A 26,286-nucleotide genomic window follows, 5' to 3' on the forward strand; every position below is an offset into this window, starting at 1 on the left:
TATCAGACGGATCTGCCCAGTGAGAAAGAGAGTTCTTCATCCTGAAAGGTCTTGGCCATTGACTGTATCTGAGATCTGGACTAGCTGAGCCCTCCCCTCTGGTGTTCCAAACAGGAAGTACCTGCCGGCTCATTCTATTGGTCAGAATAACCATTCCTGCTCTGATACAGTTTTCTTGACATCTTCTTGATATTTTTTTCTGTACTTTAGGTTACTCAAGCTATAAACTGACCAATCAGATGCCTCAGTAAAAGCATGTGATAGCTGCTGGCCCCCATCTTGATCGTTTGATTGACAGAGTCTCTCGAGCCACTCGTGATTGGTGACAGTAGTTGCCATAGAAACATTGACTGGGACCAATCACTGTCGAGCCAGCAGGAAAGCCTTTTCTATGGGTGACGTCACACTCGCTCAGTCCAGTTCTCTATACAGTCAACGGTCTTGTCGGTCCTCTTCCAGCTGCTGCAGTGAAGCAGACAGATTCCTGAGAAGGGTCATGGAGCGTCGGGGTAAACTCACCGTGTCGCCGAGCTTTGCTGAGGCCTGGAGTCATCATGAACTGGGAGAAGACGGCGGCGGCGGCGGCAGGGGCGCTGGTGTTGGCTTGCTGCAGGAACACCAGGCCGCCGGACCTGCTGGCCGCCACCACAGCGGTGGGATCTCTGAGCGTCAACAGCTGGATGGGGCCTTTTCCCAGAACTGGAAACAGGACATGCGTCAACATTTTTCTTTCTTTAGGAACGATTTCTCCAAATTCTGCTCTGATATTGAGGCACAAAAGCAACTGAACCCCATGTTTGAACCAAGTAATCAGATTATGGACCCCAGGAAGAACGGGTTCTACACTGTTCAAGACCGATGGGCAACCCTTCCATGAAGAAATGAATAATTCTAGTCAAACATGACTGGATCCTGGAGTTTATTAGGGAGCATGTGCAGCACAGCTCTAAGGCTAATTTATTCAAAAGGTGATCAGGTTACAAAGGAGGACATAAAAGATCCTTTTCACTTTGCAACCAGCTCAGTGGCCCTGTGGTAGAGTGTCTGACCCCATTTCAGTGTTCCCCCAAATGCTTGACGTTTAAGGGTTTGGATGGGGGGGGGTTAATCAGCAAATGGTTCCTCTGCAGCTCACCACTTCCCAAGGGGAGGGGTCAAATGCAGCGACTAACTTTCATGGATGAATAAATCTGCTTCTGTTCATAGAATGTGAATGGAAGCAGATTCACTAGAGGAACTATTTCCATCTCATTTCCAAAAGCTTCTAAATGGGTTTAATGTGAAAGGAATAAACGGACAAACATTGTTCCTCATTGTTCCAAACATCGTGACAGGTTTGAGTTTGATTCACACAATGAGCTCATTTCAAATGTCACACTGCTGCAGAGACCACACGACCTAGACTCAGATTCTATGAGGATCTGTAACATAACGGTCTGCTGCAAGCTAAGGTGGACAGGAGCTCGCCAGTCTGGGAAAGTGTGTGTGAACCCCTGTGGCATAGGGAAGAGTGTCTCCCTCAGGTTTGTGTTCAAATCCATGGATGGGTCAAACCAAAAGCTACAGCGGGGTCTGCCTCTGCATCCCCATCAGCATGACGGGGGCAGCGACTCCACCTGAAACCTCTGGGGGGGAATCCATCCTCCCCTCTACAGAGGATGACAGGGATGAAGCCATGTCTGAACACGGTCCAGAAGAACCGGGCTGTCCTGATGGACCCAGACTGTCCACAAGAATTGGATGAAATTCAAACCAAAGCTGCAGAAACTCAGTATGTTGACAAAATCTGCGGTTCTATGTGCAAAATGTCTTTGGTCAGATCAAAGATGGCATTAGAACTGAACTGTGTCCACGGTTCCACAAAAACATGATCCGATTATAACAACCGTTACTCTGAAATACCAGAAATGACCGTAGAAGAAGAAATATTGAGTTCTGCTGTAAACAAAGGAGCTGCAGCTTAGAGCAGATGATCTTCTAGAGATGATTTCTTATTGTTAGGATTATTATTAGGAGCTGGAAGAAGGGTCAGGTTAGGCTAACACGTACCAACAACAACATTTAGCCGTGGATGCAGTTCAAATCCATGCGGTCAAAGCTGCAATGTGGAAACATGTTGCAATGACATCAGCATTGATTCTGTCTGGACACCACTGGAAACAGGAATCACCTGATTGTTTACACGGTTTCTCAGGACTGAGCAGCATTTCTGCATCGTCCCAGAGCCGCTCCTCTGCTTGGAGACCCGCTTCTACAGCCAGACCCGCTTCTACCGCCAGACCCGCTTCTACCGCCAGACCCGGTTCTTCTTAGAGACCCGGTTCTACCACCAGACCCAGATCTACCGCCAGACCTGGTTCTACCGCATGACCCGCTTCTCCAGAGTCCAGCAGCTCGCTCACGCAGAGCGGCCGGACGGACTGCGGTCCAAAGCCTCCTCTGGAGCCACACGTCTGTGCGTGACGTAAACCAGAGCAGCAGTGACCCATAAACCACAATCAGATCAACAATCAGCAGAACCAGCTATCTCCATCAGAATAAATGCTGATCGGGGCAGAATGTTCTGAACGCCGTGTTGACATGACGCATTTCATCCTGATCAGACCTTCATGTCATTACTTTGTCCATGGAAACTCTGCTAGTTAAACTGTTTAGAACAGGAGATGCTGCACCACGGTAACCATGGTAACTAGCTTGGCTGCAACTGTCCTGAGACCTGATCTACACTTAAAATGAGCTGATTTTGTGTAAAATGTCTTGACTCTTTAGTTTTGTTAGGAAAAAGTCTCAGTTTTTGGACTTCGAGTTGTGTTTCAAGCCAAAATCTAAAGTATGTTCCACACAGATAGAAAAAGTGGTAAAAAGTGGATGTGTGGTGCATTTAGAGGCTGTTAGGGAATTCTTCGTACCTTTGTTGTAGAACTCACAATCATGAGCTGTGGGAAGAGAATCAGAGGATTTATCAGAAAACATCACAGATACTAGAAATATATTCATTTTATTGTAAGTGTTTTCAATCCAACTTCTAACAGAAGATTAGGTTTATTAATACAAATGTTAATCTAAAACAGACTGAATTTGTACAAATCAGATTTATTGTTTAGGTTTAAAGTTCAATCCTTCGTTCTTCTGAAAGAAAAACAACAAATGTTTGATTTTTCTCACTTTTTGCAGGATTTTTCTGCGTTCCAATAAAGCTTGAATCATTCTTTTTCTGATCAAATGACCCTAAAAGGGTGGATTGATTTCACTTACGACAAAGAGAAGGAGAACGCCAATCGACAGGCACGCCCTCATGGCAGCAGCGCTGGGCGTACGCCGCCACGCTGCTGCAGAAGCACTCGCAGTCGCCCCCACGGCTGCAGGCGCACGTGTCTGCGAGGCAGTTCTCGTAGAACCAGCTGACATCCACCTGAACGAGACAAAGGACAGCCGCCGGCGTCACGCTCCAGCACAGCAAGGAGAACGCCCGTCCAACTCCACTGCACTGACTTGATATCTGACTACATGACTTCAGGGGCGACCGAGGAGCTCGTTTTCAGAAACTACATCCTCAATGTAGAAAACCACACATTGGACTGGAATGATGGACTGATCCGTGTTGATGACATCACATGTGTGTTGATGCTGTGATTGGTTTATGTTACAGTAAAATAAATTTACAGTACCTCAATCCAGATGGTATTTTCCAATATCCATTTAAGCAACTAGTTTCATTTTGCAACAATTTTATAACGATATAGATCGATTTAAATAAGAACTTGCCTCAGGCAGATCGATCTGGTTTGATTGTTGGAATATAGATCGATTTATTGATTAATCGATTAATTGTTACATCCCTAGTAAATCACATGCAGCACGCTGCTGTGGAGGTAAAGAAACATGTCTGTCCGTGTTCTGTGGTCCCGGGTTTGGGTGGGAGGGGCAGAAGTCTCAGTTAGGGTGTCAGGAGACCACCTCAGATGATTCCTCACTGTGTGGAGGAGAAGCTCCTTTTGTCTAACTTGTTCTGTCCAACAGCTGAGCGAACAGTTTAGAGCTGAAGGCCTTTTGGGTTGGACAGGTTTTACTATCACAAAAAGAGGTTATAGAACTTCTGACACAGCAGGTGTATATTTGAATAAACCCCTTTTTGTTTTGTTTTATTTTGTTATTGCATTTCATATAAATATTTTCTATTTTTCTATACAGAGGGAAGACAGAGGGGAAAAGTGTGAATGGGGGGGTCAGAACAAGAAAGAGAGAGGGGGGTGAAGGGGGGGGTTGAGGAAAAAAAGGGAGAGGGGGAGAAAGTGAGGGGATACGAGTGAAGAGATGCTAATTTGAATACGTTATGATTTAAAGCTGTGAAACATTTATACTAGATCTGCAGAAAGACATCCAAAAGTGAAATTCTGACTCTAAATGAGCGGAAGACATCTGTCCATCAATCCACTGCAGGTAAGGAGGAGGGATGAAGCAGACAGGGAGCAGTGTGGCAGTGTGCACGTGCATGTGGGGGTGGAGATACATGCACGCTGCCGAGGTGAACCGCGTGTCACTTGCAGATGTCATTTCTAAACACTCTATGAATTAATCTTGAGGAAAAAAACACCTCTGCCTTCCTGTCAGTCCCCTGAGCATCAACTGGTTGAACACCCCCGCTCTGTGAGGAGTGAGTCGCCCCAATCTGGCGCCGACCAAGCCAAGACGTAGCGTCAAGGTTAAAAGGAATCACAGGAAGGGTCGAAGCCCCCAAAACAATGTTTGACTCGTGGAACGCTGACATTTACATCAACACAAGAAATGAATTCTCAGCAGAAGTGAGAGACGACGTTCTCCCACCTGAACTTTGTTAAAGACAAACACTGAACACGTCTCATGGATGAAGGTCTGACAGGCAAATGCTGAGCTCCAAAGACACTTCCATCAAATGTGACAGCTTTTATTAACGAATGTTTGTGCACAGGATGGGATTTTCTGTTTGAGGCTATTTGATCCATTAAGTATATTTTTTCCATAAAAGTGCTTGATGCTCCAAGAGCGTCAAGCTGGGCTTCAGCTGAACTGTTGGATTAGAAAAAAACAAAAAACAAAACCACATCTTTGCTTAGGTTAAGCCTCAAAGCTGAAGGGTGCAGTACTGAAACTCACCACTGGGTGGCAGGTTTGGAAGACTTCACTGAGAAGAACGGCACACTGATGCTTGGCATAAGGCTCTCTGAGGGGGTTCAGACTGCAGGGGTGTCTGATGTCCGGACTGTTGACACACTGCAGGTGGACACACACATTCACATGGATGTTATCCAAGACAACGACGTGGATCTATGAGCACCGTGGCGCGTCTGGGGAGGACTACACAAAAGCCATCAGCTTTTCATGATCTAACAAGCAGCATGAGCTGAACTCATTCTGACGATAACTCGGCTTTGCTCGCCTCAGTCGCGGTCCAGCTGTTCCCAAACTCCTGTGGCGTGGGAGAGTCCATGTTCTCCGGAGTCCTCATCTCATTCACCGTCTTCAGATCGAAGTTTCCACACAGCCCGCTCAGCCGTCCCTGAACACATTCAAACTCTGAAGAGACAGCCGCTTCCTCAAATCCTCCGGAAAAAAACAGCAAGTGAGGATCTCCGAACCACACTAGTTTGGGTGTTTAACAGATTTATGCAAACTCTATTTTTTTTTACACATGAAGGAATTTAGATAATATATTCCGATATGTTTCCATAAGTATGCATCCTCATGGATTAAGATGGAGTTAGAGAGTAGATCAGCGTAGAAAAGCCGTGGTGCTGAGTAACACTAATGCCCAACAGCTTCCTCACACATGAAAGCTGCTTGGTCAGATATCAGGAGGATAGTCTGGAGACGTTTACCTGCCAGTGAGGTCCAACCTGAACGTGAACCGTGGTCTTGTGGTCCCAAAGGACGGTGATGTCCTCCTCTGGGAAATGAACCACCGTGAAGAGTCCGGCCTGCCAAATGAACAGCCTCTGATTCCTGTCAATCACACTGGACGGATTCTGCACAGGAAGAGGATGTGAAACGTTCAAAAAGAGGCAAAACATTTGTCTGTTCATGAGAACATTTACAGACAGACAGCAGCAAAGGAAATCATCTGCAGTAGGACACGAGGCGGTGGGAACCAGTTCTCTCAGTAGGGGGTCTGGTGTAATAAGCTGCAGCACATTTATTATCGTGTATTCTGCTTTATAACCAAAGTTTGAAGTATATGAGACATATTTGTTGGAAGTTTCAGGGGTGTCTCAGGATTTTACAGGACTCTGCAGGAGTCCAGATCTCATCCAGGGGAGGCAGGTGAGGAAGTCATCATCCTCACCTGCCAGCATAAAATGCATTAATGCTAAAGGAAATATGTGGCCACTACTGTTTTTCACAGATTTGATGAATAATCACTGTCAGGATCCAGGACCCCCACATCCGTGTCTCTGGTTTGTTCATAAAAGCCGTTTGCAGCAGCTGAGCTTGTTGAAGTTGCAGTTTTTGAATCATTTCTCTGACGTCCTGAGGAGCTTTTCCACTGTAGTTTCAAAGAAGTCTATATGAAAGGAAAAATGAGCCGTACTGGTTTTCCCATGTGGTCGTCCAACGACAGCAGAGACGCCCCGACATTGATCAGCAGATATTTCTTGCAGATGACGCCGGTGTCGAAACAGTCCACGTTCTCCGCCGTGACACTGAACACGGCATCGGCACTGCTCTGAAAAGAGGAGAGACGGCATTCATGGAGCCTGCAACCCTTACTTGGACTGTTATACCCATCAGCTGTACTGGTCTAGAGGAGCTTCAAGCTGCATTTAGACAAGATCGCTAATGTCAGCATTTAAACACAATGAAAACTGCATCATATTCCCCACTAAGAACATTTCCCGCTTGTTTCAGGCCTCTCTCAACGTCTCACGCCCCTGCACTTTGTAGGGCTGGCCACTCTGAGAAAGGTGACGCTAGCAAAGCCATCACCAACCAGCCAGTCAGGTGTTACATGCAGGGGTTTTTCATGACTTTCTTTTGTTTCCTTCCTCTGCATGTGCTTAAAGAGCTGAGTGAAGACACCTGGTGGACCTGACCAGCTGCACAATCAGGCCCAGAGCCAGCCACCAGCCCTACATATAAGCTCCTGTGAATCAATGGAGGACACAGCTCTTTCCGGATCACAACCAGTTGAATGTTTTGAGCTTGCTGTGTTGGAGATTGTGGGAGGTTTGTGGACAGGTAAGACAGGGTACCCTGTACACCTCATGCAGCGTGCTTTCTGTTAGACACACTAGGCAAGTTGGTTGGTGCCACCCCTTGTATGTTTTATCACCACTTTATAGATAAGGCAGTGAGTCTCTCACTCTTTTCCTGTTTTAGTTTTAGCGCTTTGATAGCCAGGCTGGGTTTTGTTCTATTAATTTCATTCCTTTGGCCCAACCTTAGTCCCTACCTCCCCTTCTCCAAGTTCAATAAAATCTTTAAAAGTTCCTCATTGTGTGTGTTTATGGTACGTACACCTCCGCCCTAGACCTGTACGTTTGTGAACGTAACACAGGGTTCAGCCATATCACTCCTGCCACTCAGAGAACCCAGATTAAGTGAGTAAATCTGAGTTATCCGTTGTAGTTGTATCTATGGTTTTACTCTAAATGAAAAACAGCAGAGCACCAGAAAAACGATGGAAAGCCCTTATGTGTTAATAATGTTTGATGACTGTTGTTAAGGACTGGTTAGACTGATGCCTGCTGCTGCAGTTATGGAATCAAAGTTTAAACAGGGAGTTCTGCCTTCCTGTCTGTCCTTTTTCTGAGCAGAAACAGTAAAATCTCCCACCAGTCCAGCAGGTTGGTAAAATGCACACCAAGGATAAGTTTTGTACCTTTACAAGATAAACTTTGCAGGCACCAACATAGTCGAACAGCAGTCCATCAAACGTCCGGTAGTGGCGATCCCCGTAAGCCGTGCACATGGACGGACACGGACGAAACGCACACTGGAACGTCCCATCCTGGCAGGCACTACAAAGATGGCACAGCTTCAGTCATTCAGCATCAGCCTCTTCCAGCAAGTTCTGCCTCTAATGCCCTCCGTTCTGCAGAGGCGTGGGCTAACGGAGGCACAAAGAAGATCCCTCGCTCACAGAACCATTAGGCTGTCAGCTACGCCGCTCCACTTGGCCGGGGCTTGAAAAGTAATGGAAGGATGGGAGAAAAAGCGGGACGGCTGGGAGAGTGGTTCCTTTCATCAGAGATGAACAGTTTGAAGTGGATGGAGTCAGAGAGTCCAACAGGACCTGCTCTGTTCTCAGGTCCTTTTCTCCCCTCTGATAACAGAGTTATGGATATCAGGTCACCGTCTGACAACATCCAGGCTTTCAGGTCTAATCCTTGAAAATGGACCCAGAACTTTGGAGATTTATTGTCACTCTGAAAGGTATCTATTAGCAGGTGATTGTCTGAAATTTGCACGGATTCAGGACATTTATATGAACCTAAAGGAAGATATGATATTTAAATCAAATACATACCACTGGTAGCAAGGGGAGGACACTCTGTCACCGGGGAAATATTCCTTTCCTTTCCAAAGGCAGGGGCATGCTGCAGGTTCAAAGCACTCGTCGCCATGTTTCAGTAGACTGGAGGGAAAAGACACATGAAAGTCAAGCAATGTGATGTGAGAGAACCTCTTGATGACGAAGGAAAAACAGCCTGATGTCAGACAACCTTCATGTAGTCCACCAAAGAATGTGAGGCATTTGAGGAAACACAGCATCCAGTCAGCACACGAGGCCGTCCAAAGCAAACCCAGGCAGGTCCGTTTGACGTCAAGTGTGTTTGTGATGAAGTGTGAGGCTTTGTTTGTTTGGTAACTGTGATGAGGAGAGGCTTTTTCAGAGAGGAAGCCACAGTTTAAAAAGGTCCAATTGAACCACCGTGCAGAACCGCATCATTGCAAATGGACTGTTTCAAAGTGGGTCTGAGTTCTGGGGTCAGATGAGTCCAAACGGGACCTTCTTGTAGGTAACCACAGACACTGTGTCCTCCGTAAGACAGAAGACCTTAGAGTGTCATAAGGGTGAGGACAGTTTCATAGTGACATCCATCCCAAAGACACACATTTATCTTTTCCAATATGCTGATATTTGCAAACACCTGTTGGCTTTTAACAATGATCAACATAAAAACCCTTTGGGTATTACAAAAGGATCTACTTAAGAGTCAAGCAAAACACGAAGGCCGTTCAGTTTCAGGTACTTCAAGTTTGATGAAGTCTAGATTGGAAGTTTACTTCACTAATCTCAGTTGATAAAGTCCCACTCTGATCATCTTCTGGTCTATCTTCAAGGCCTTCTCTTTCTCTTTTTGTTCTGATCGTCGTGGTCAGGCAGGTTCTGGTCCTTCTGTCTCCCTCTTTCTGTCATTTCTCCTGTTGCCGCCGTCTGGCATCTGTCTGCTGCTTTGCGTTTTGTCTCCAGAGGTGTGCAGGATTACCGACGGGGACTCACCTGGAACCCACCTAGACTCACTCGGACTGGGTTTAACTCTGGTTCTGCCGGCTCTTATACCCGACAGCTAACCTCTAGTGGTATTGACACATGTGTTATAAGACTTACGTTGTCCTAAACCCTTACCTCAAATTTACAAAAACAGTTCTGTGTTCTAGGACATAGCTTCTGCAGAGCAGCAGGAGTTCCTTTGCAATTTACCCCTGCATTGTGGGTGGGACCATTGGAGCAGAGCAATCCTATCACCCCTCCCCACCCTGTTGTGGCCCCCTCAACAAATTTTCTATGTCCCAAATGCCATCTTTTTCAGATAGTCTGCTCCGGATTCACGATTTGAATAAAGAAATCCTCAGAAATGTAAGTCAAAGGTTATTTCTTTTTATAAATGTCCTCCATCATGTGAGCAGACGGAGTTAAGAAAAAACAAAAAGTCTTCAAGGAAAAGGAAAGCTGAAGCTTTGATTGTTCGGTGTTCAGGTCTACATTCTTGCTGAGTTTTGTGTGACCTTCAGAACAGCTGAAGAAAAATCTCCAACATGATGATCTGTATGGGAAACCAGTGTTGGAAGTGGATCTGCTTTGATATACGACTATATTCTACACCCGTTTATGAACTCCTTGTTTTATTGGACTAAGCTCCCTGTTACTGATGAAAGGACTCTAAATGGAGATTTACATGTTAACACCGCTGTGCATAATGTGGTAAATGGCGTATATTTATATCGCGCCCAGTCCCATTCACACACTGGTGCCGAACACTGCCAACCTATAACCACCAGGAGCAATGTGGGGTTCAGTGTCTTGCTCAAGGACACTTTGGCACATAGGCTTAAGCTGCGATCTTCCGGCCAGAGGCCGACCGCTGTACCTCTGCAGTGAACGTCTCTCTAATGTAACTGGGATGCTGTGAACATCCAGCTGCTGTAGATACACACTCTATTCCATCCAGCTTGAGGAGTCTGTCAGTAATGCTGGACAGTCCTCCCCTTTCCTTTGTGCTCTCACTTATGCAGACTGACAGGCTGTCTACAGGCCCAGAAACCACAATAACCTGATTATAGTTAGGACCTAGCTGGGGAATGGCCTCCTGAATCGGATCCTGGTTCCAGGTACCAGTCCTGCCCTTAACCACCTGAGCCATCCAGCTGCCAATTATTATTACTTTATTATTCTCTGTTGCTTTAATTGAACTTTTCATTGATCTCCATAATTATTTTATGTATTTCTAGCTTTTTTTTCATAACTTAATGTGATGTCTGAGGATTTGGTTCTTTCAGGTCAGTGTCTTGGTTTTGATCATGTTCTGTGTTCCTGTCAGCCACAGCAGGTTCATGTTGATGATCATCCACCTGGATTTTACCTGTAGATACAGCAAATCCCCAGAAAGGTCTAAACCCAAGAAAAGATAGTTTATTTCATGACTATTGGATTGTGCCTGAATCTAAATGAATGGCAGTGAGCTCCATGCTTCAGTTTGCACCTGAATAAGTTCATATCGGGTCAGCAGAGGTGAACCAACAGAAAGACCCAATGAATGGATCATAAACAAAGTGGCTCATTGTGAGGAAAACACAATGGACTCTTCTGTCAGCACATAGGCTAATTATTTTCCATTAGAGGTTTCCAATTCTTTCTACTTGCAATTTCCACCGGGGTGGATGTTTTCTTTTTTACTGTTTTAATAGTTGTCTCTGTATCAAGCTGTACAAAAAAAACTCGTGATGAGATCTTCTCTCAAAGAAGTGCCACGTCTTTGGCACTACTGCCCCTTTCTGGCAGAAAAACCCACATGTGCCTCATTTATCCTCACAATGTGCTGTTTCTGAGCTCAGAGGAAATCCAAATAGACCGGACAAATTAATTATGACTAAAAAACGAAGAAATTCTCTCAGCAAAATAAACAATGTCACAGCAGCAGAGATGTCACCGGATAGAAAACCAAAGACTGGAAACAAAAAGATTTCATGACTGGATGACATTTAAGAAAGACTTCAGGCCTGCTTTATTAAACCTTTCAGAGTAAACTACATAAATACATGCTACAAGGTAATATATTACCTTTGGCACACAAAAGAACATTTTTTTAACTGAAATATTTGTCATTTTCCTAAATTATTTTCCAATCCTGTTAAGTAAGACGACCCGATCCCTTAAGCTCCGCCTTTCGCTCCTTGTGGGTGTCGTCCAGTTATAAAACATCCAAACTTTTGCAAACACAGATGTGCATAATGTGCATAGAAAAGTACAGTGTTTAGCCGATCACCGCTAGCTCCACGGAGAATGTGGGAGTGTGTGTTAGCCTGGGGGCGGGGCTAGAAGAGCAGGCTCTTCCTGGAAGGGGCGGTTCCTCACTTATCCATGTCAGAATTTGATGGCGTTCTGTCGGGCTAGACCTGACCTGAGAGTGGAGCCCCAACCCCAGGCCTGGCTCCAGGGTGGGGCCCCAGCGATGCCAATCCAGGCGACGTTGCAAAATCTTTGATAGTGCTTCTCATAAAGGTGAGAACTGGTGAGACCATGGAGAAGGACCATCGGTTGGCCTCCAAGAGATTCTGGCAAACCGTCCGGCGCCTCAGGAGGGGAAAGCAGTTTTCTGCAGGCACCATTTTCAGTGCAAGTGGGGAGCTGTTGACTTCAACTGGGGACATTGTTGGGTGGTGGACGGAATACTTCCAGGATCTCCTCAATCCCACTGACACGCCTCCTCTAGAGGAAGCAGAGAATGAGGACTTGGGGTTTGGGTGAGGCTGTCCATCACCCGGGCTGAAGTCACTGAGGTAGCTGACAAGATCCTCAGTGGCAAGACTACCGGAGTGGACAAAGTTCACCCGAAATAACTCAAGTCTGTGGATGCTGTGGGCGTGTCTTGGCTGACACGTCTCTGCAGCACCATGTGGCAGTTGGGGACTGTACCACTGGACTGGCAGACAGGGGTGGTGGTTCCGCTCCTCCGCTCTGCTCTCTCTTCACCACAACGGACCGATACAGCAACCGCATAACTACCGACGCCGCTCCGATCCGCCTGTCAATCTCACGATCCGGTCTTCCCTCACTCGTGAACAAGACCCCAAGATCTTAAAACCCCTCCCCCTGGGGCAGGGACACTCCACCCACCCAGAGAGGACAAAATACCTTTCTCTGGTTGAGAACCATGGCCTCAGATTTAGCGGTGCTGACCCTCATCCCAGCCGCTTCACAATTTTTAAAATTAAATACAGAAATACATTCTGAATAACAGTAAAAAGGTAGAAATTCATGCAACAAATGTGTAAATAACAATAGTACTCAGTCATCTTTAACACATATTTCTTCTTAAAAGGATTTTTCTAAAGGTTTCTGAACTTCCGGCTGACGTCACACATATAGGAATCAACCGGGTGGTTTTTCGGAGGGTGCATGAATGAACCTTTTTGTGCACGTGCAACACTGGGTCTCAGGTTATCAGGCAGCACGGATGCGGCGTGCGTCATCATAAAGGTCCTGCTTTCTGTGGGCCAAAGGAACAATCCGACCTCCTGTGTGCTCAGATATTCTGGGACGTTTAAATCAAATCCAATCGGGGAAATACAGAAACCTGTGTCAGGGAGAAAGGGAGGCTAATTCTGTTGTTGCTAATGCTGCTGTTAGCTGAAAACTCATTTGTGACAAAAAGAGTTAGAAGGTCTGTTGAAGGAAGAGATTCTGCAGTAAATGTTCACTCTTCCTTCTGGTTTGACATTTGTTTAAGAAGTTCAGATACTCACGTCGTCTGCTCTGCATAAAATGTGAAAGACAAGTCACCTGTGTGGGGGCAGGTACCCACCCCCACACCTGCACATGAGTTATTAAACCATGATGAGGGTGGCTGCAGACGCTACTGCAGATGGAATCATTTATCTCTACTATGACGTAGTTATGAAGCAAATATGTATATATGGTTGTGATTAGTTGTAATTCTCAGTGATTGAAACGTCATCTGTGAGGCTTTGGGAATCCAAACTGATGACTTATCAGAGTTAAGACCACATGACCTAACAACTTACATTTCAGAGATTCTCATTTATGGAAATATCGTTTTTGTTGACCATAAAAAAAATATGGATATTGAAAAAAAATCAAACTGTGAAAAACATCATTTTACTCCACACATACAAAAAAGAGGTGAATGAAATATCCTTTATTAGACTTCTAGGTGTTGGATAGCAGCAGCAGCAGCAGAAACAGCAGCACAAACAAAAGTAGCAGAGTTAACAGACGCCGTCGGTCACATGACGTTAGAATCTGTGTGAGCGACTCATCAGAAGGGGCTCTACGCCAGCCCCCACCTCAGCATCCTGATATCAAGATGACTGCGGCTTGATTTCACAGAGTGGAACCACTTGACCCTGTTTGCAGGCTGACAACCGCGGGGGCTTAGCGGGATCAGATGGCTGTAATCTGCCCAGGATGTCTGTTCACATCATCTGCTGCTTTCCAGCCTTTTGTCCACCAACAACCAATCAGGGTCTTAAAGTGGCGGCGGCGGCAACCATGCAGCCATGAAACCGCACTGCTCAGTGGTAGGGAATTCACGTATATTAGTGGATTTTTATTAAATCAAAGTGATTTAAATTCTAAAATGTCTAAAAACTAAAACTACTGTTTAAATAAACTTTCTGACAACATTTAGACAGAGGAAGTAAAAAAGTCTGGTGGACTTGAACTTTGACTTTCAGCACGTTTTGTAACAGAAAAGGTTTGCAAAGTTATGAACAAAGGTTGAAAGATTGAAATAACATCCTAGTAACACAGAAAAACTATTAACCGTACTTAACAAGTCAACAGTGAGTAATTCACTAACAGCTTGTTCATGACATATTACTAATTATGAAATTACAGTTATAATTATTAACATATAGTGAACAGGTCATTTATAACTCGCTTACTAACAGTATGTATTAGTTATCTATAAGGCACATTTATAAATCCTTAACAAAATGCTAACTGTTTTTTCCCAAAGCCATTGAGAAGTCATTAACTAACAGTTTATTACTGATCTGTTATACCACGGACCGGTTGAATACTCGATTCTGATTGGCTGCTGGGTGTGCATTAAAACCTGATAACCGCACAGTGAAAAAAGAAGTTCCGGTCACCTAGCTTAAATGTTTTGTATCACTGCGCCGGCTTCATTAAAACAACCTTTTGCTTCATCATCATTTGGACAAAAACAAGCAGTAAGAGGAGAACTTTCTCTCTGAACTGATGCTTTCTTCAACCCATCGGAAAGATCAGTATATAAATATATATATATATATATATATATATATATATATATATATATATATATATATATATATATATATATATATATATATATCGCCGAATCTTGACTGTGGTGGTGGTGCTGCGCGACTTTTTGTGAGAAAAGCGATCCAAATCGGAAAAAAAACAAGAAGTAAGGACTAAAAACTGGTTAATATGTATTGCTTTTGTAAGTGACCATGGTATAAGCAGGCAAATGGCCTTCCAAGTGTGCGTTATTACTTTTTAACGCACACTTGGAAGGCCTGGTCTGGTTTAAAACAAATGTTAAATCATCCACACGTGACAGTTTCAGAGCTCAAATGTTGGAACGTTCAAATGCCAAGTCATCTGCAGCATATTACTATTTGGGAGTCTCTTCTAAGACACTGACGTTATAAAGAGGAAGCATTTCCTGTGACCACGCCCCTTTTAGCCAAGAGCAAAGTAATGAGAATACCGAGAATATGTCAGTAACAACACAGACTATCTGGGAGAACTCTGGGATGGAAATCCCATTTCGGGAAAATATTTCAGGTCAGGCTGCTCATGTGATCACCTGAAGACTCGGATACCTCTAGACACACGATAAAGATCTGATTATTGGTGACCAGGTGAACGGAACTAAACGCTGTTCTCTGGTTTATCCAGTCCTAAAGTGAAAAAGTCTCCCTGAGCCACAGTCAAACTGAACATGGACGCCTGAAGATGAGCAGATGAGCGACCTCTTGCTGTACGACAGACAGATGTTCAGGTCTGGATGTTACCCGACTGAACACCAACGACAGACTGACGAGCCAGCACATGAGCCAGACTCCTGAACTCACCCGTGGGGGCAGACGCATCCGGACACACAGGAATCGTGGGAGGAGCAGGGGATGTTGAGCAGGTGAGACTCACAGGTGCGCTCGCAGGCCACACCTCTTCCTGGCAGGAAGGCGTCATCTCCATCCGAGCAGTTCTGGTAGAGCTGACCTGCTGGACACAACCTCTCTGGAAGGAAGAAGGAGAACCCTGAACATTTCAGGAACCCGGTCAGAGACCATGAGAGTTGAGCGGGTAACTCACCAGAGTCCGGGCTTTGGGACACCAGTTTACCGTTCAGGCAGAGTCTGTAGAGGAACACAGACCGAGGTCACCAAGGGAGACAACAGCAACACAACCGGCAGAGTTAGGACGCTCTGCGTCTGTTCCTTCTCTATTCAAGTCCAGTTTTCATCCAATGCTTCTGGTTTCTGCAGTCCCAACAGACTGAGCTTCTGTTTACAGCTGGCTTCATTGGTTTTGTCGTCAAATCTTGTTCCTCCATGCTTCTGGTCTTCTAGAACTGTTGTAATCAGATTATTTTTCAAGTTTCATTGGCCCTAAAGCTTTTGAAATGATTCCCTTTTTAGCTGTTTTCTTTAATCAAACACTTTAGTTTTTATTTGACATTTTTTCACTGAAAAAACCCAAAACCATCAAACACTTAAAGATTCTACCATCATTTAACTGCTTCATGTTGCTAAAGAAACGGCAAAAAGAACTACAAAGCACATCAGGCAGTCTGGGACGAGCCTTTTCGTCAGTAAGGTGCCAGTTCTGGCTCCATACTGACTGCACCCAAATGCTGGACGCACATGGTGTGCACGTGTCACGTGAACAGCACTAACGGCGTCCTTGCTCAGTCTGCAGGATGTGTGCGGGTGGAAGAAGTAGACAAATCTGTAGGACGGGCCTGCGTCTCCCCTCCCACAGCCTTATGCGTGTCTGAGTGTTCATCACGACCGTTGCCAGTAGAAAACAAATGTGCACTAACGTTGTGTCTCCACGGGTTTACTGAGCGGTCTACGACTCATACGTGATATCTTGTGCGGGTCACGCGTGTGCCCTTACGGGTTTGAGCGTTCTTCACTCACTGACAGCCTCATCCACCCTAAGGACAGCTGGGACTTTCATCTGGGAAACAAACACCTCATCCAAAGTGGTGACTTTGAGAAAAAAGACTTTATGTTCTCCTCTCTGTTAGTTCCAGTGTCAAACGTATGCATGAACCTCAACTGTTATTCAAAACTAAAAGATCATTTCATTAAAAAGATAAAAGCTTGTCCACATTTTCCCATATGCTGAATCTGTAAACAGTGTAAACAAGCAAAATTTTCTCATTTTTTTATTAACCATTTTGGTCATTTTTCTGATGCATGACAGCCGTTACAACAGTGACAGAAATGTCTGTGTAACGGGGGGGGGGGTCCCTGCACAATTAAATATGCAGTTGTTAAACCTCTTCTGAAAAAGCCTAGTTTGGATCCTAGCATGTTGGCCAACTATAGACCGATATCAAACCTGCCCTTTATTTCTAAAATCCTAGAAAGAGTTGTAGTTAAGCAGCTTTACTGCCACCTACAGGACAACAGCCACTTTGAAGACTTTCAGTCGGGGTTTAGACCTCACCACAGTACGGAAACTGCACTAGTTAGAGTCTCTAATGACTTGTTATTGGCCTCAGAAAAGGGACTACTTTCTATTCTGGTCCTGTTGGACCTCAGTGCTGCCTTTGACACTATCGACCACGGTATTTTACTCCATAGATTAGAGCAGGACATAGGGATCAGAGGATCTGCTCTCCAGTGGTTTAAATCCTATCTGTCCCATAGGTATCAGTTCGTTAATGTAGATGGACATTCCTCTCAGTGCACTCGAGTCAACTATGGAGTCCCACAGGGCTCAGTCTTGGGACCGATCCTGTTTACGCTTTATATGCTACCCCTAGGAAACATCAGGAAACACAGCATTAATTTTCATTGTTATGCCGACGACACACAGTTGTATTTATCCATGAAACCTGACCAGAATGACAATATAGAGAAACTGAACACCTGCATCAGTGACATAAAGACCTGGATGACAATTAATGACCTCCTCTTGAACCCAGAAAAAACTGAGGTCATTATACTAGGTCCTAAAAACCTCACCAGAGGGAGGATGCTTTGTTACGTGTGGGAGACTTAGGACTGTGATCTGTCCCGCAGCTCTACGTGAACGAGCTACCAAAGTGTGTGTCCGGGCAGAGCTCGGACCATCAGCTCACTTAGCGGCTTTGGGGCAGTGTGTGAGCTTAAAGCAGAAATGCTGCTCAGTCCTCAGAAACGGTTCAAACAATCACCTGGATTTGTGTTTCCAGTCGTGTCCCGACAAAATAAAGGCTGATGTTATTCCACATATTTACGTGCAGCCAGGCTGCAGATTGCAGTGTTTCCCACATTGATTTATGTTCACCCAAAGCTAATGTTGTTAGCGCGTGTTAGCATACTGCTAATAACACGGGCTTCTTTCTGGCTCCGTTCTTCAACAAAAAAAGCACTGACCACACGGATTAAAATCAAATGATGAGCGAATAGGCGCTTCATAATAACCATAACATTAATAAAAGCACGTTTAGAGTATTATCTTGCATATTACCGAGCTGACGTATCTATGTATGTAGCCCCTCGGCGGAACTAATATTTTCTTTCTGTATTTAAAAGACTACTGCGCATGTGTGAATGATTTATTCTGACCGAAAGTGTGACCCATGTGAACGTTTTTTATAATCTGAAAAGGTTTTTCTGGGCCCATGTACACGGTTGAATTCTAATCCAACCATTGATTCCATCAAGATATTTTGCTCATGTAACCGTGGCTTATAGATAGACAACTTTATTTATCCATTTGGGAGGTTCCCGCATGGAAATTGACATTATATTATGGTGATGGTGATGACCCGCAGCGTGGCTTCACAATGGTGTCTCTCCATCGTGAGGTCAGTCACCCATCACGATGGATGATGGTATCGTCCATCGGCACAACCCTACTGGATTACTGTAACTCCTTGTTAGCAGCGTGTCCTAAGAGTTCCTTAAGAAGTCTCCAGCTTGTTCAGAACGCAGCAGCTAGATTGTTAGCTGGAACTAGCAGAAGAGATCACATCACTCCTGTGTTGGTTTCACTTCACTGGATCCCAGTTCATTCCAGAATCAAGTTCAAGATCCTCCTGTTAACCTATAAGGCCTTACATGGACTGGCCCTGTCCTATATTAAGGACCTCATAGTCCCTTACCACCCAATCAGAACACTTCACTCACTAAATGCAGGACTGCTTGTGGTTCCTAGAATTAGTAAAAGTACGGTTGGAGGTAGAGCGTTTAGCCACCAAGCCCCTGTCTTATGGAATAAACTCCCAGCTCATGGAAGAGAGGCCGACTCAGTTTCTACATTCAAAGTTAGACTGAAAACGTTCCTCTGTGGACAGGCTTATTGTCAGACTAGTTAGTATTCAGAGATTATTTAACTTAATGTTAATGTGTTTAAATTAAACTTAATAACAATAACTATTAGTTGTTAGTAGCTGCTAGAAGTTGAAGCTGGGGTAACTATGGTGCACTGGGGTTCTGTCCTCTTTTCTCATCTACTTCTACCCTTCCTCTCCTCTATTCTTGATCATTATCATTATTAGCAATCAACTGAAAGAAGCTGTTGGTCCACTTCCAGACACACTCAGTCCGGTTGGCTCCACTAACAGTGAACCTGATTTGGCTCAACTGCAAACATCGTTAGCCTTTTTGGAACTGTCAAGCTCCCGTAGTTGGTCATTAGAGAGCTTAAGCTGTCTAAACGTGTCTCCACCAAACCCACATGAAGGAACAAATTGATCTGAGGCAGACTGGAAGTTCTGGTGAGAAACATAGTTGGTTGGTGGTATGAAGAAGAAGATGATAAGAGACTGGGAACCACGGCGCCGGTTTGATCGGTGGATACAGCAGAGACCTTCTGCAAAGAAGCTTCGTCAAATCGCAGTTATGATGCAAACAATCCAAAACAGGTTTCCAAACAGATGATCGTCAACATTAAAAGATGTTGAGAACTTTGAGAAGAGAAGAATTCTACTGACAAAACACGCATCATTCAAGATTAATGTTGCTCTGCCCCTCATTAATTCTGACCAATGCAGCAGCATTTGTCAAACTCATGCCTCTGTTTAAAGATTTAGTCCTCTTGCAAATAAGATTAGGAACCAAACCAAATGTAAAAAGAACCAAGAGACTGTCTGCTTCAACGAGGAGGGGCAAGGGCAATTAACAAAGCAAGGAGGGGCAAGGGCAATTAACAAGGCAAGCAGGGGGCAGGTACATTCCTCCCCACAGCCATCACTCTGTACAACACCGTGTTAAAGTGACACTCCACGGTCCCAGGGGAGTTTTTCTTTCTTTTATTGATTGATTCATTTACGTTTGTTGCAGTTGTTGATGTTTTTACAATTTGTACAATTTACAATTTAAAAAAAAAGAAAAAATATTTCTGTATATATTTTATGTTTATTTTTGTGATTATTATTATTAGTATTGGTATTTAAAATGTAATATTTATTTATTTAATATGAATCTCATTTTCGATAATAATTTCAATAATATTTGTAATTATAATTTTTAATAATTTAATATGAATGTCATTTTTATGTCATTTTTTGATGTTATATTATATAGATTATTTCTGAATGTCGTTTTTTGCTGCCACAGATATATGAAATTTCCCCATTGTGGGATTAATAAAGTCATCATCATCATCATCATTTAACTAGGCCAGGAGGGGGCAGAGGCATTTAGAAGGGTGGATTATTTATGACCACATTTTAAAGAAATGCTTTATCATCTGCATTTGACTAGATCAGAGGCAGCAAAGAGCGTCTTACCTAACACCTGCAGACGTCACCATCACATCTCCTGGTTCATAGTCGGCTCCAAACAAACTGCATGGACACTGGCTCCTGTGAAAACATGACAGTCAACACTAAAGCACAGACCTCCTGCATTTACTTCATAAGAAAATCCAGATAGTGTTCTGGTCATTTAAACACTCTTACTGCTGGGAGGAGCTTACGTTACACCTGCAGATATCTCTATTCTGGAAACTCAGTCCATGTTTTGCAATAAAAGTGTTAGAAATAAAGCTAAAGCAGGCTTAAAACATGGATTAGATTTATCTGTGCTTAATCTTGATGCTCAATGTTCTTCCAAAGTGTCCATCATTCATTCATACTTGGTGATGGTGACTACTGATGTACCACAGCTGCCCTGGGGCAGAATGACTAAGGCGTGGCTACACGCCTACAGTCCCTCTGACCATCACTGGGACATGCATGCACCAGTGGAGCCACACTGGAGGCCCTCTTTTATTTAAAGGTGGGGGCTTCATGACTTCCTATCAGGGTAAAAAAGCAAAGACCCAAGAGCTGAAAATTGCCTTAAACGGGCGCATACAAGCCAATGGATGTGACGCCATCAATCATGACATGTGTAAGGAGACATGGTAAACAAGCGGGATGGATTTGGAGCACGCTCAGTACAGCACTCCACTTCGTTTGTCCTTGATAGATCCCATCAGAGTGGGATGGCGTATACTTATAAAGCGCTTTTCTACCTTCCTCAAAGGCCCAAAGCGCCTTACAGTCACACAGACACATTCACACACTGAGGGGGGCTCTGCTGCCAAACACCAGCCAACCTTCCACCAGAGGAAACGCGGGGTTCAGTGTCTTGCCCAAGGACACTTTGACACATGGGCGGGTAAGACTGGAATCGAACCTGCAATCATCCAATATTCCAATCAGAGGTCGACTGCCCTGCCACTGCTCCACAGCTGCCCCAAGGTACCTCAAAGTATTCCAAACTAATTATTCCACAAGTACTTAATAAAATCCATCTATTTATCCATGTGTTTAAATGTAACTATGTTCAAAGTGTCATGAATGTCTGTACACTGTTGTGAGACTGGCCGGTTTGGGTCATGCGCCTCCTTTGACTTTCATTTTTACCCCCCTAAAGCATCGGATGTCCACTTGGCTCCACCCCTCAGCTTCTTCTTCTAACTTCTCTTTTATTCTAAGCTATTTTGAAAATAGTTTTAGTTGTTAGCTTCCCTGTACCCATAATGCCAGAATCAGCAATAGCACTGAATCAAATACCAGAAATGTCCTGTATGTAGCCTTTATCTGTGCATGGTGCGGTTGTGACTTAACGCTGACGTTGTAGTTGTTTTTTTGGTCGACATTGTTGATGAAAGGTTGCAGCCAAAGTCAGACATTAAGAAGAGTTCAAAGCGACACGTCACATTACAATCACTACTAAAATGTTTGGATTCTGATTATTCAGACACATCGTCTGCACTAAAACACGTGATGCTGGAGAACAAAGAATCAATGTAGAAACATGGAAATCCCACACTGACCTCCACGGAGTATTTAATACCATAAAGTTCATTACAGACAGATTTTTCCAAAGGTCAACTTCAGCAGATAATTGTTCCTATAACTGAGGTCAAAGTTTACCAAACCGGTTTATACTTCTGTTGGGATGAGGGGCAGTTTTGTCCAGGAAGAGTCGCTCTAGCGTTCCCTTCCATCTCAGTAATTCAGAGTTTCCATTAAACCAGCAGTTAACTCAAATGTTCACAGTTTTTCTCTTCTCTGCACGAATTACTGTCAAGTGGACTTGTTTCACCTTAAAAGGAGTATTCCAAGTGAGTAAAAAGGAATGTTAATGGCACCAGACCTCATTCCTGCAATCATTGAGGTTAATGTTGAGCTAAGCTGAAGCTTAAGGCCTTTGTAACATAGTAACAGTCGCTCTACAAACTCATTCTCACTGGTTATCAGATTTCTGTGTCGTCCCTAATGAAAGGGGGGGTTCATGGTAGATTCCTGCTTGTAACTTGATCACATGCTAAGTAAAGCCCTGCACTGAACTTGGATGTAAGAACCTCAGACATTAAAGAAGAATTAGGCAGCGAGTCTTGGGGGGTGAAGCCGTCTGAAAAAGACAATTAGCAAAGTCCTTCAGGAGAACTTCCAGGTCCACATCAGAGCTGACCTGTGCTGCAGAGCAGATGCTAATGTGACTTTATGGTGGAATATCGTTCACGTTTTTTTATTTCCATTTGCTTTTGAATCCAAAGCTACGCTGCCCCTCCAAACCAGACAGATTCCTAGAAAACCAAACCAGGACTCCAGAAACCGGCTGGGTCTAAAACAGATAAAATACCCCAAACTCAGAGGGTTTTTTGGAAGTCTCACTAGTTGTTTTTTTTATCATTTTCAATGGGCTTTCCTGCTTAGGGCTAAATAATCTCTCAAATGAAGGACAATTTTTAAGCTAAATCTCAATTAATTTTAGCTAAACTGGCACGTGGAGAAAACCTTTCACATATTTTCCTGAACAGAAATTAACCTTTGAATACATCTCCTTGATACCAGAAATAGAAAATTTACTTTGTAAATGTAGCTGATATGGTAGCAGCCCAGCTTACCTGTGAACACAGGTGTGTGTTCTGTGGTTGTAGAAGGATCCTTGAGGGCACGCGCACCCCTCCTCACACTCCTCGCCACAGCGCTGCAGGGCGGCGAGGGAGGAGCACCGCCGCTGGCAGGAGGACACACAGCTGCTATACTCCATGGTGGCAGGGCAGCTGACGGCTGCAGCAGAAGATAGCATGAGCAACACTTCATACATGACCAACACTTCATACATGAGCAGTGCTTCATACATGACCAGCACTTCATACATGAGCAATGCTTCATACATGACCAGCACTTCATACATGACCAGCACTTCATACATGACCAACACTTCATACATGAGCAACGCTTCATACATGACCAGCACTTCATACATGACCAACACTTCATACATGAGCAACGCTTCATACATGACCAACACTTCAAACATGACCAACACTTCATACATGACCAACACTTCAAACATGACCAACACTTCATACATGACCAACACTTCAAACATGACCAACACTTCATACATGAGCAGCACTTCATACATAACCAGCACTTCATACATGACCAGCACTTCGTACATGACCAACACTTCATACATGAGCAACGCTTCATACATGACCAACACTTCAAACATGACCAACACTTCATGCATGACCAACACTTCAAACATGACCAACACTTCATACATGATCAATGCTTCATAGATGACCAACACTTCATACATAACCAGCACTTCATACATGACCAGCACTTCATACATGACCAACACTTCATACATGAGCAACGCTTCATACATGACCAACACTTCAAACATGACCAACACTTCATACATGATCAATGCTTCATAGATGACCAACACTTCATACATGAGCAAGACTTCATACATGATCAATGCTTCATACATGACCAGCACTTCATACATGAGCAACCCTTCATACATGACCAGCACTTCATACATGACTAGCACTTCATACATGAGCAACGCTTCATACATGAACAGCACTACATACATGACCAACACTTCAAACATGACCAACACTTCATACATGATCAATGCTTCATAGATGACCAAAACTTCATACATGAGCAAGACTTCATACATGAGCAACCCTTCATAAATGACCAGCACTTCATACATGAGCAACGCTTCATACATGAACAGCACTACATACATGAGTAACACTTCATACATGAGCAACACTTCATACATGACCAGCACTTCATACATGACCAACACTTCATACATGAGCAACGCTTCATACATGACCAGCACTTCATACATGACCAACACTTCATACATGAGCAAGACTTCAAACATGACCAACACTTCATACATGATCAATGCTTCATAGATGACCAACACTTCATACATGAGCAAGACTTCATACATGACCAACACTTCATACATGAGCAAGACTTCATACATAACCAGCATTTCATACATGACCAGCACTTCATACATGACCAACACTTCATACATGAGCAACGCTTCATACATGATCAATGCTTCATAGATGACCAGCACTTCATACATGAGCAACGCTTCATACATGACCAACACTTCATATATGAGCAAAACTTCATACATGATCAATGCTTCATAGATGACCAACACTTCATACATGAGCAAGACTTCATACATGATCAATGCTTCATACATGACCAACACTTCATACATGAGCAACCCTTCATACATGACCAGCATTTCATACATGACCAGCACTTCATACATGAGCAACGCTTCATACATGGCCAGCACTTCATACATGAGCAACACTTCATACACGAGCAACACTTCATACATGACCAGCACTTCATACATGATCAATGCTTCAAACATGACCAACACTTCATACATGACCAACACTTCAAACATGACCAACACTTCATACATGACCAACACTTCAAACATGACCAACACTTCATACATGATCAGTGCTTCATAGATGAACACCACTTCATACATGACCAGCACTTCATTCATGATCAATGCTTCATAGATGACCAACACTTCATACATGAGCAAGACTTCATACATGACCAACACTTCATACATGACCAACACTTCATACATAACCAGCACTTCATACATGACCAGCACTTCATACATGACCAACACTTCATACATGAGCAACGCTTCATACATGAGCAAGACTTCAAACATGACCAACACTTCAAACATGACCAACACTTCATACATGATCAATGCTTCATAGATGACCAACACTTCATACATAACCAGCACTTCATACATGACCAGCACTTCATACATGACCAACACTTCATACATGAGCAACGCTTCATACATGACCAACACTTCAAACATGACCAACACTTCATACATGATCAATGCTTCATAGATGACCAACACTTCATACATGAGCAAGACTTCATACATGATCAATGCTTCATACATGACCAGCACTTCATACATGAGCAACCCTTCATACATGACCAGCACTTCATACATGACTAGCACTTCATACATGAGCAACGCTTCATACATGAACAGCACTACATACATGACCAACACTTCAAACATGACCAACACTTCATACATGATCAATGCTTCATAGATGACCAAAACTTCATACATGAGCAAGACTTCATACATGAGCAACCTTTCATAAATGACCAGCACTTCATACATGAGCAACGCTTCATACATGAACAGCACTACATACATGAGTAACACTTCATACATGAGCAACACTTCATACATGACCAGCACTTCATACATGACCAACACTTCATACATGAGCAACGCTTCATACATGACCAGCACTTCATACATGACCAACACTTCATACATGAGCAAGACTTCAAACATGACCAACACTTCATACATGATCAATGCTTCATAGATGACCAACACTTCATACATGAGCAAGACTTCATACATGACCAACACTTCATACATGAGCAAGACTTCATACATAACCAGCATTTCATACATGACCAGCACTTCATACATGACCAACACTTCATACATGAGCAACGCTTCATACATGATCAATGCTTCATAGATGACCAGCACTTCATACATGAGCAACGCTTCATACATGACCAACACTTCATATATGAGCAAAACTTCATACATGATCAATGCTTCATAGATGACCAACACTTCATACATGAGCAAGACTTCATACATGATCAATGCTTCATACATGACCAACACTTCATACATGAGCAACCCTTCATACATGACCAGCATTTCATACATGACCAGCACTTCATA

At 43.8% G+C, this 26,286-nt stretch overlaps 1 protein-coding gene across 2 annotated transcripts in view; it reads right to left on the reverse strand.

Annotated features, from left to right (window-relative positions):
- Nucleotides 1-26,286, reverse strand: part of otog (otogelin) — a 103,908-nt gene that overhangs the window by 37,903 nt on the left and 39,719 nt on the right. For both annotated transcript variants that reach the window (XM_023951366.1, XM_023951367.1), the window contains exons 20-32: nt 23,063-23,228; nt 20,451-20,525; nt 15,812-15,855; nt 15,571-15,736; nt 8,504-8,611; nt 7,856-7,994; nt 6,566-6,700; nt 5,856-6,002; nt 5,417-5,536; nt 5,134-5,250; nt 3,256-3,412; nt 2,910-2,936; nt 520-699 (exon numbers count right to left, since the gene is read on the reverse strand). In XM_023951366.1, the coding sequence (XP_023807134.1) occupies nt 520-699; nt 2,910-2,936; nt 3,256-3,412; nt 5,134-5,250; nt 5,417-5,536; nt 5,856-6,002; nt 6,566-6,700; nt 7,856-7,994; nt 8,504-8,611; nt 15,571-15,736; nt 15,812-15,855; nt 20,451-20,525; nt 23,063-23,228 (1,581 nt within the window). The remainder of the gene's footprint in view (nt 1-519; nt 700-2,909; nt 2,937-3,255; nt 3,413-5,133; nt 5,251-5,416; nt 5,537-5,855; nt 6,003-6,565; nt 6,701-7,855; nt 7,995-8,503; nt 8,612-15,570; nt 15,737-15,811; nt 15,856-20,450; nt 20,526-23,062; nt 23,229-26,286) is intronic.

Source organism: Oryzias latipes, chromosome 3 (genome assembly GCF_002234675.1).
Source record: "Oryzias latipes chromosome 3, ASM223467v1".
Classification (NCBI taxonomy): Eukaryota; Metazoa; Chordata; class Actinopteri; order Beloniformes; family Adrianichthyidae; genus Oryzias; species Oryzias latipes.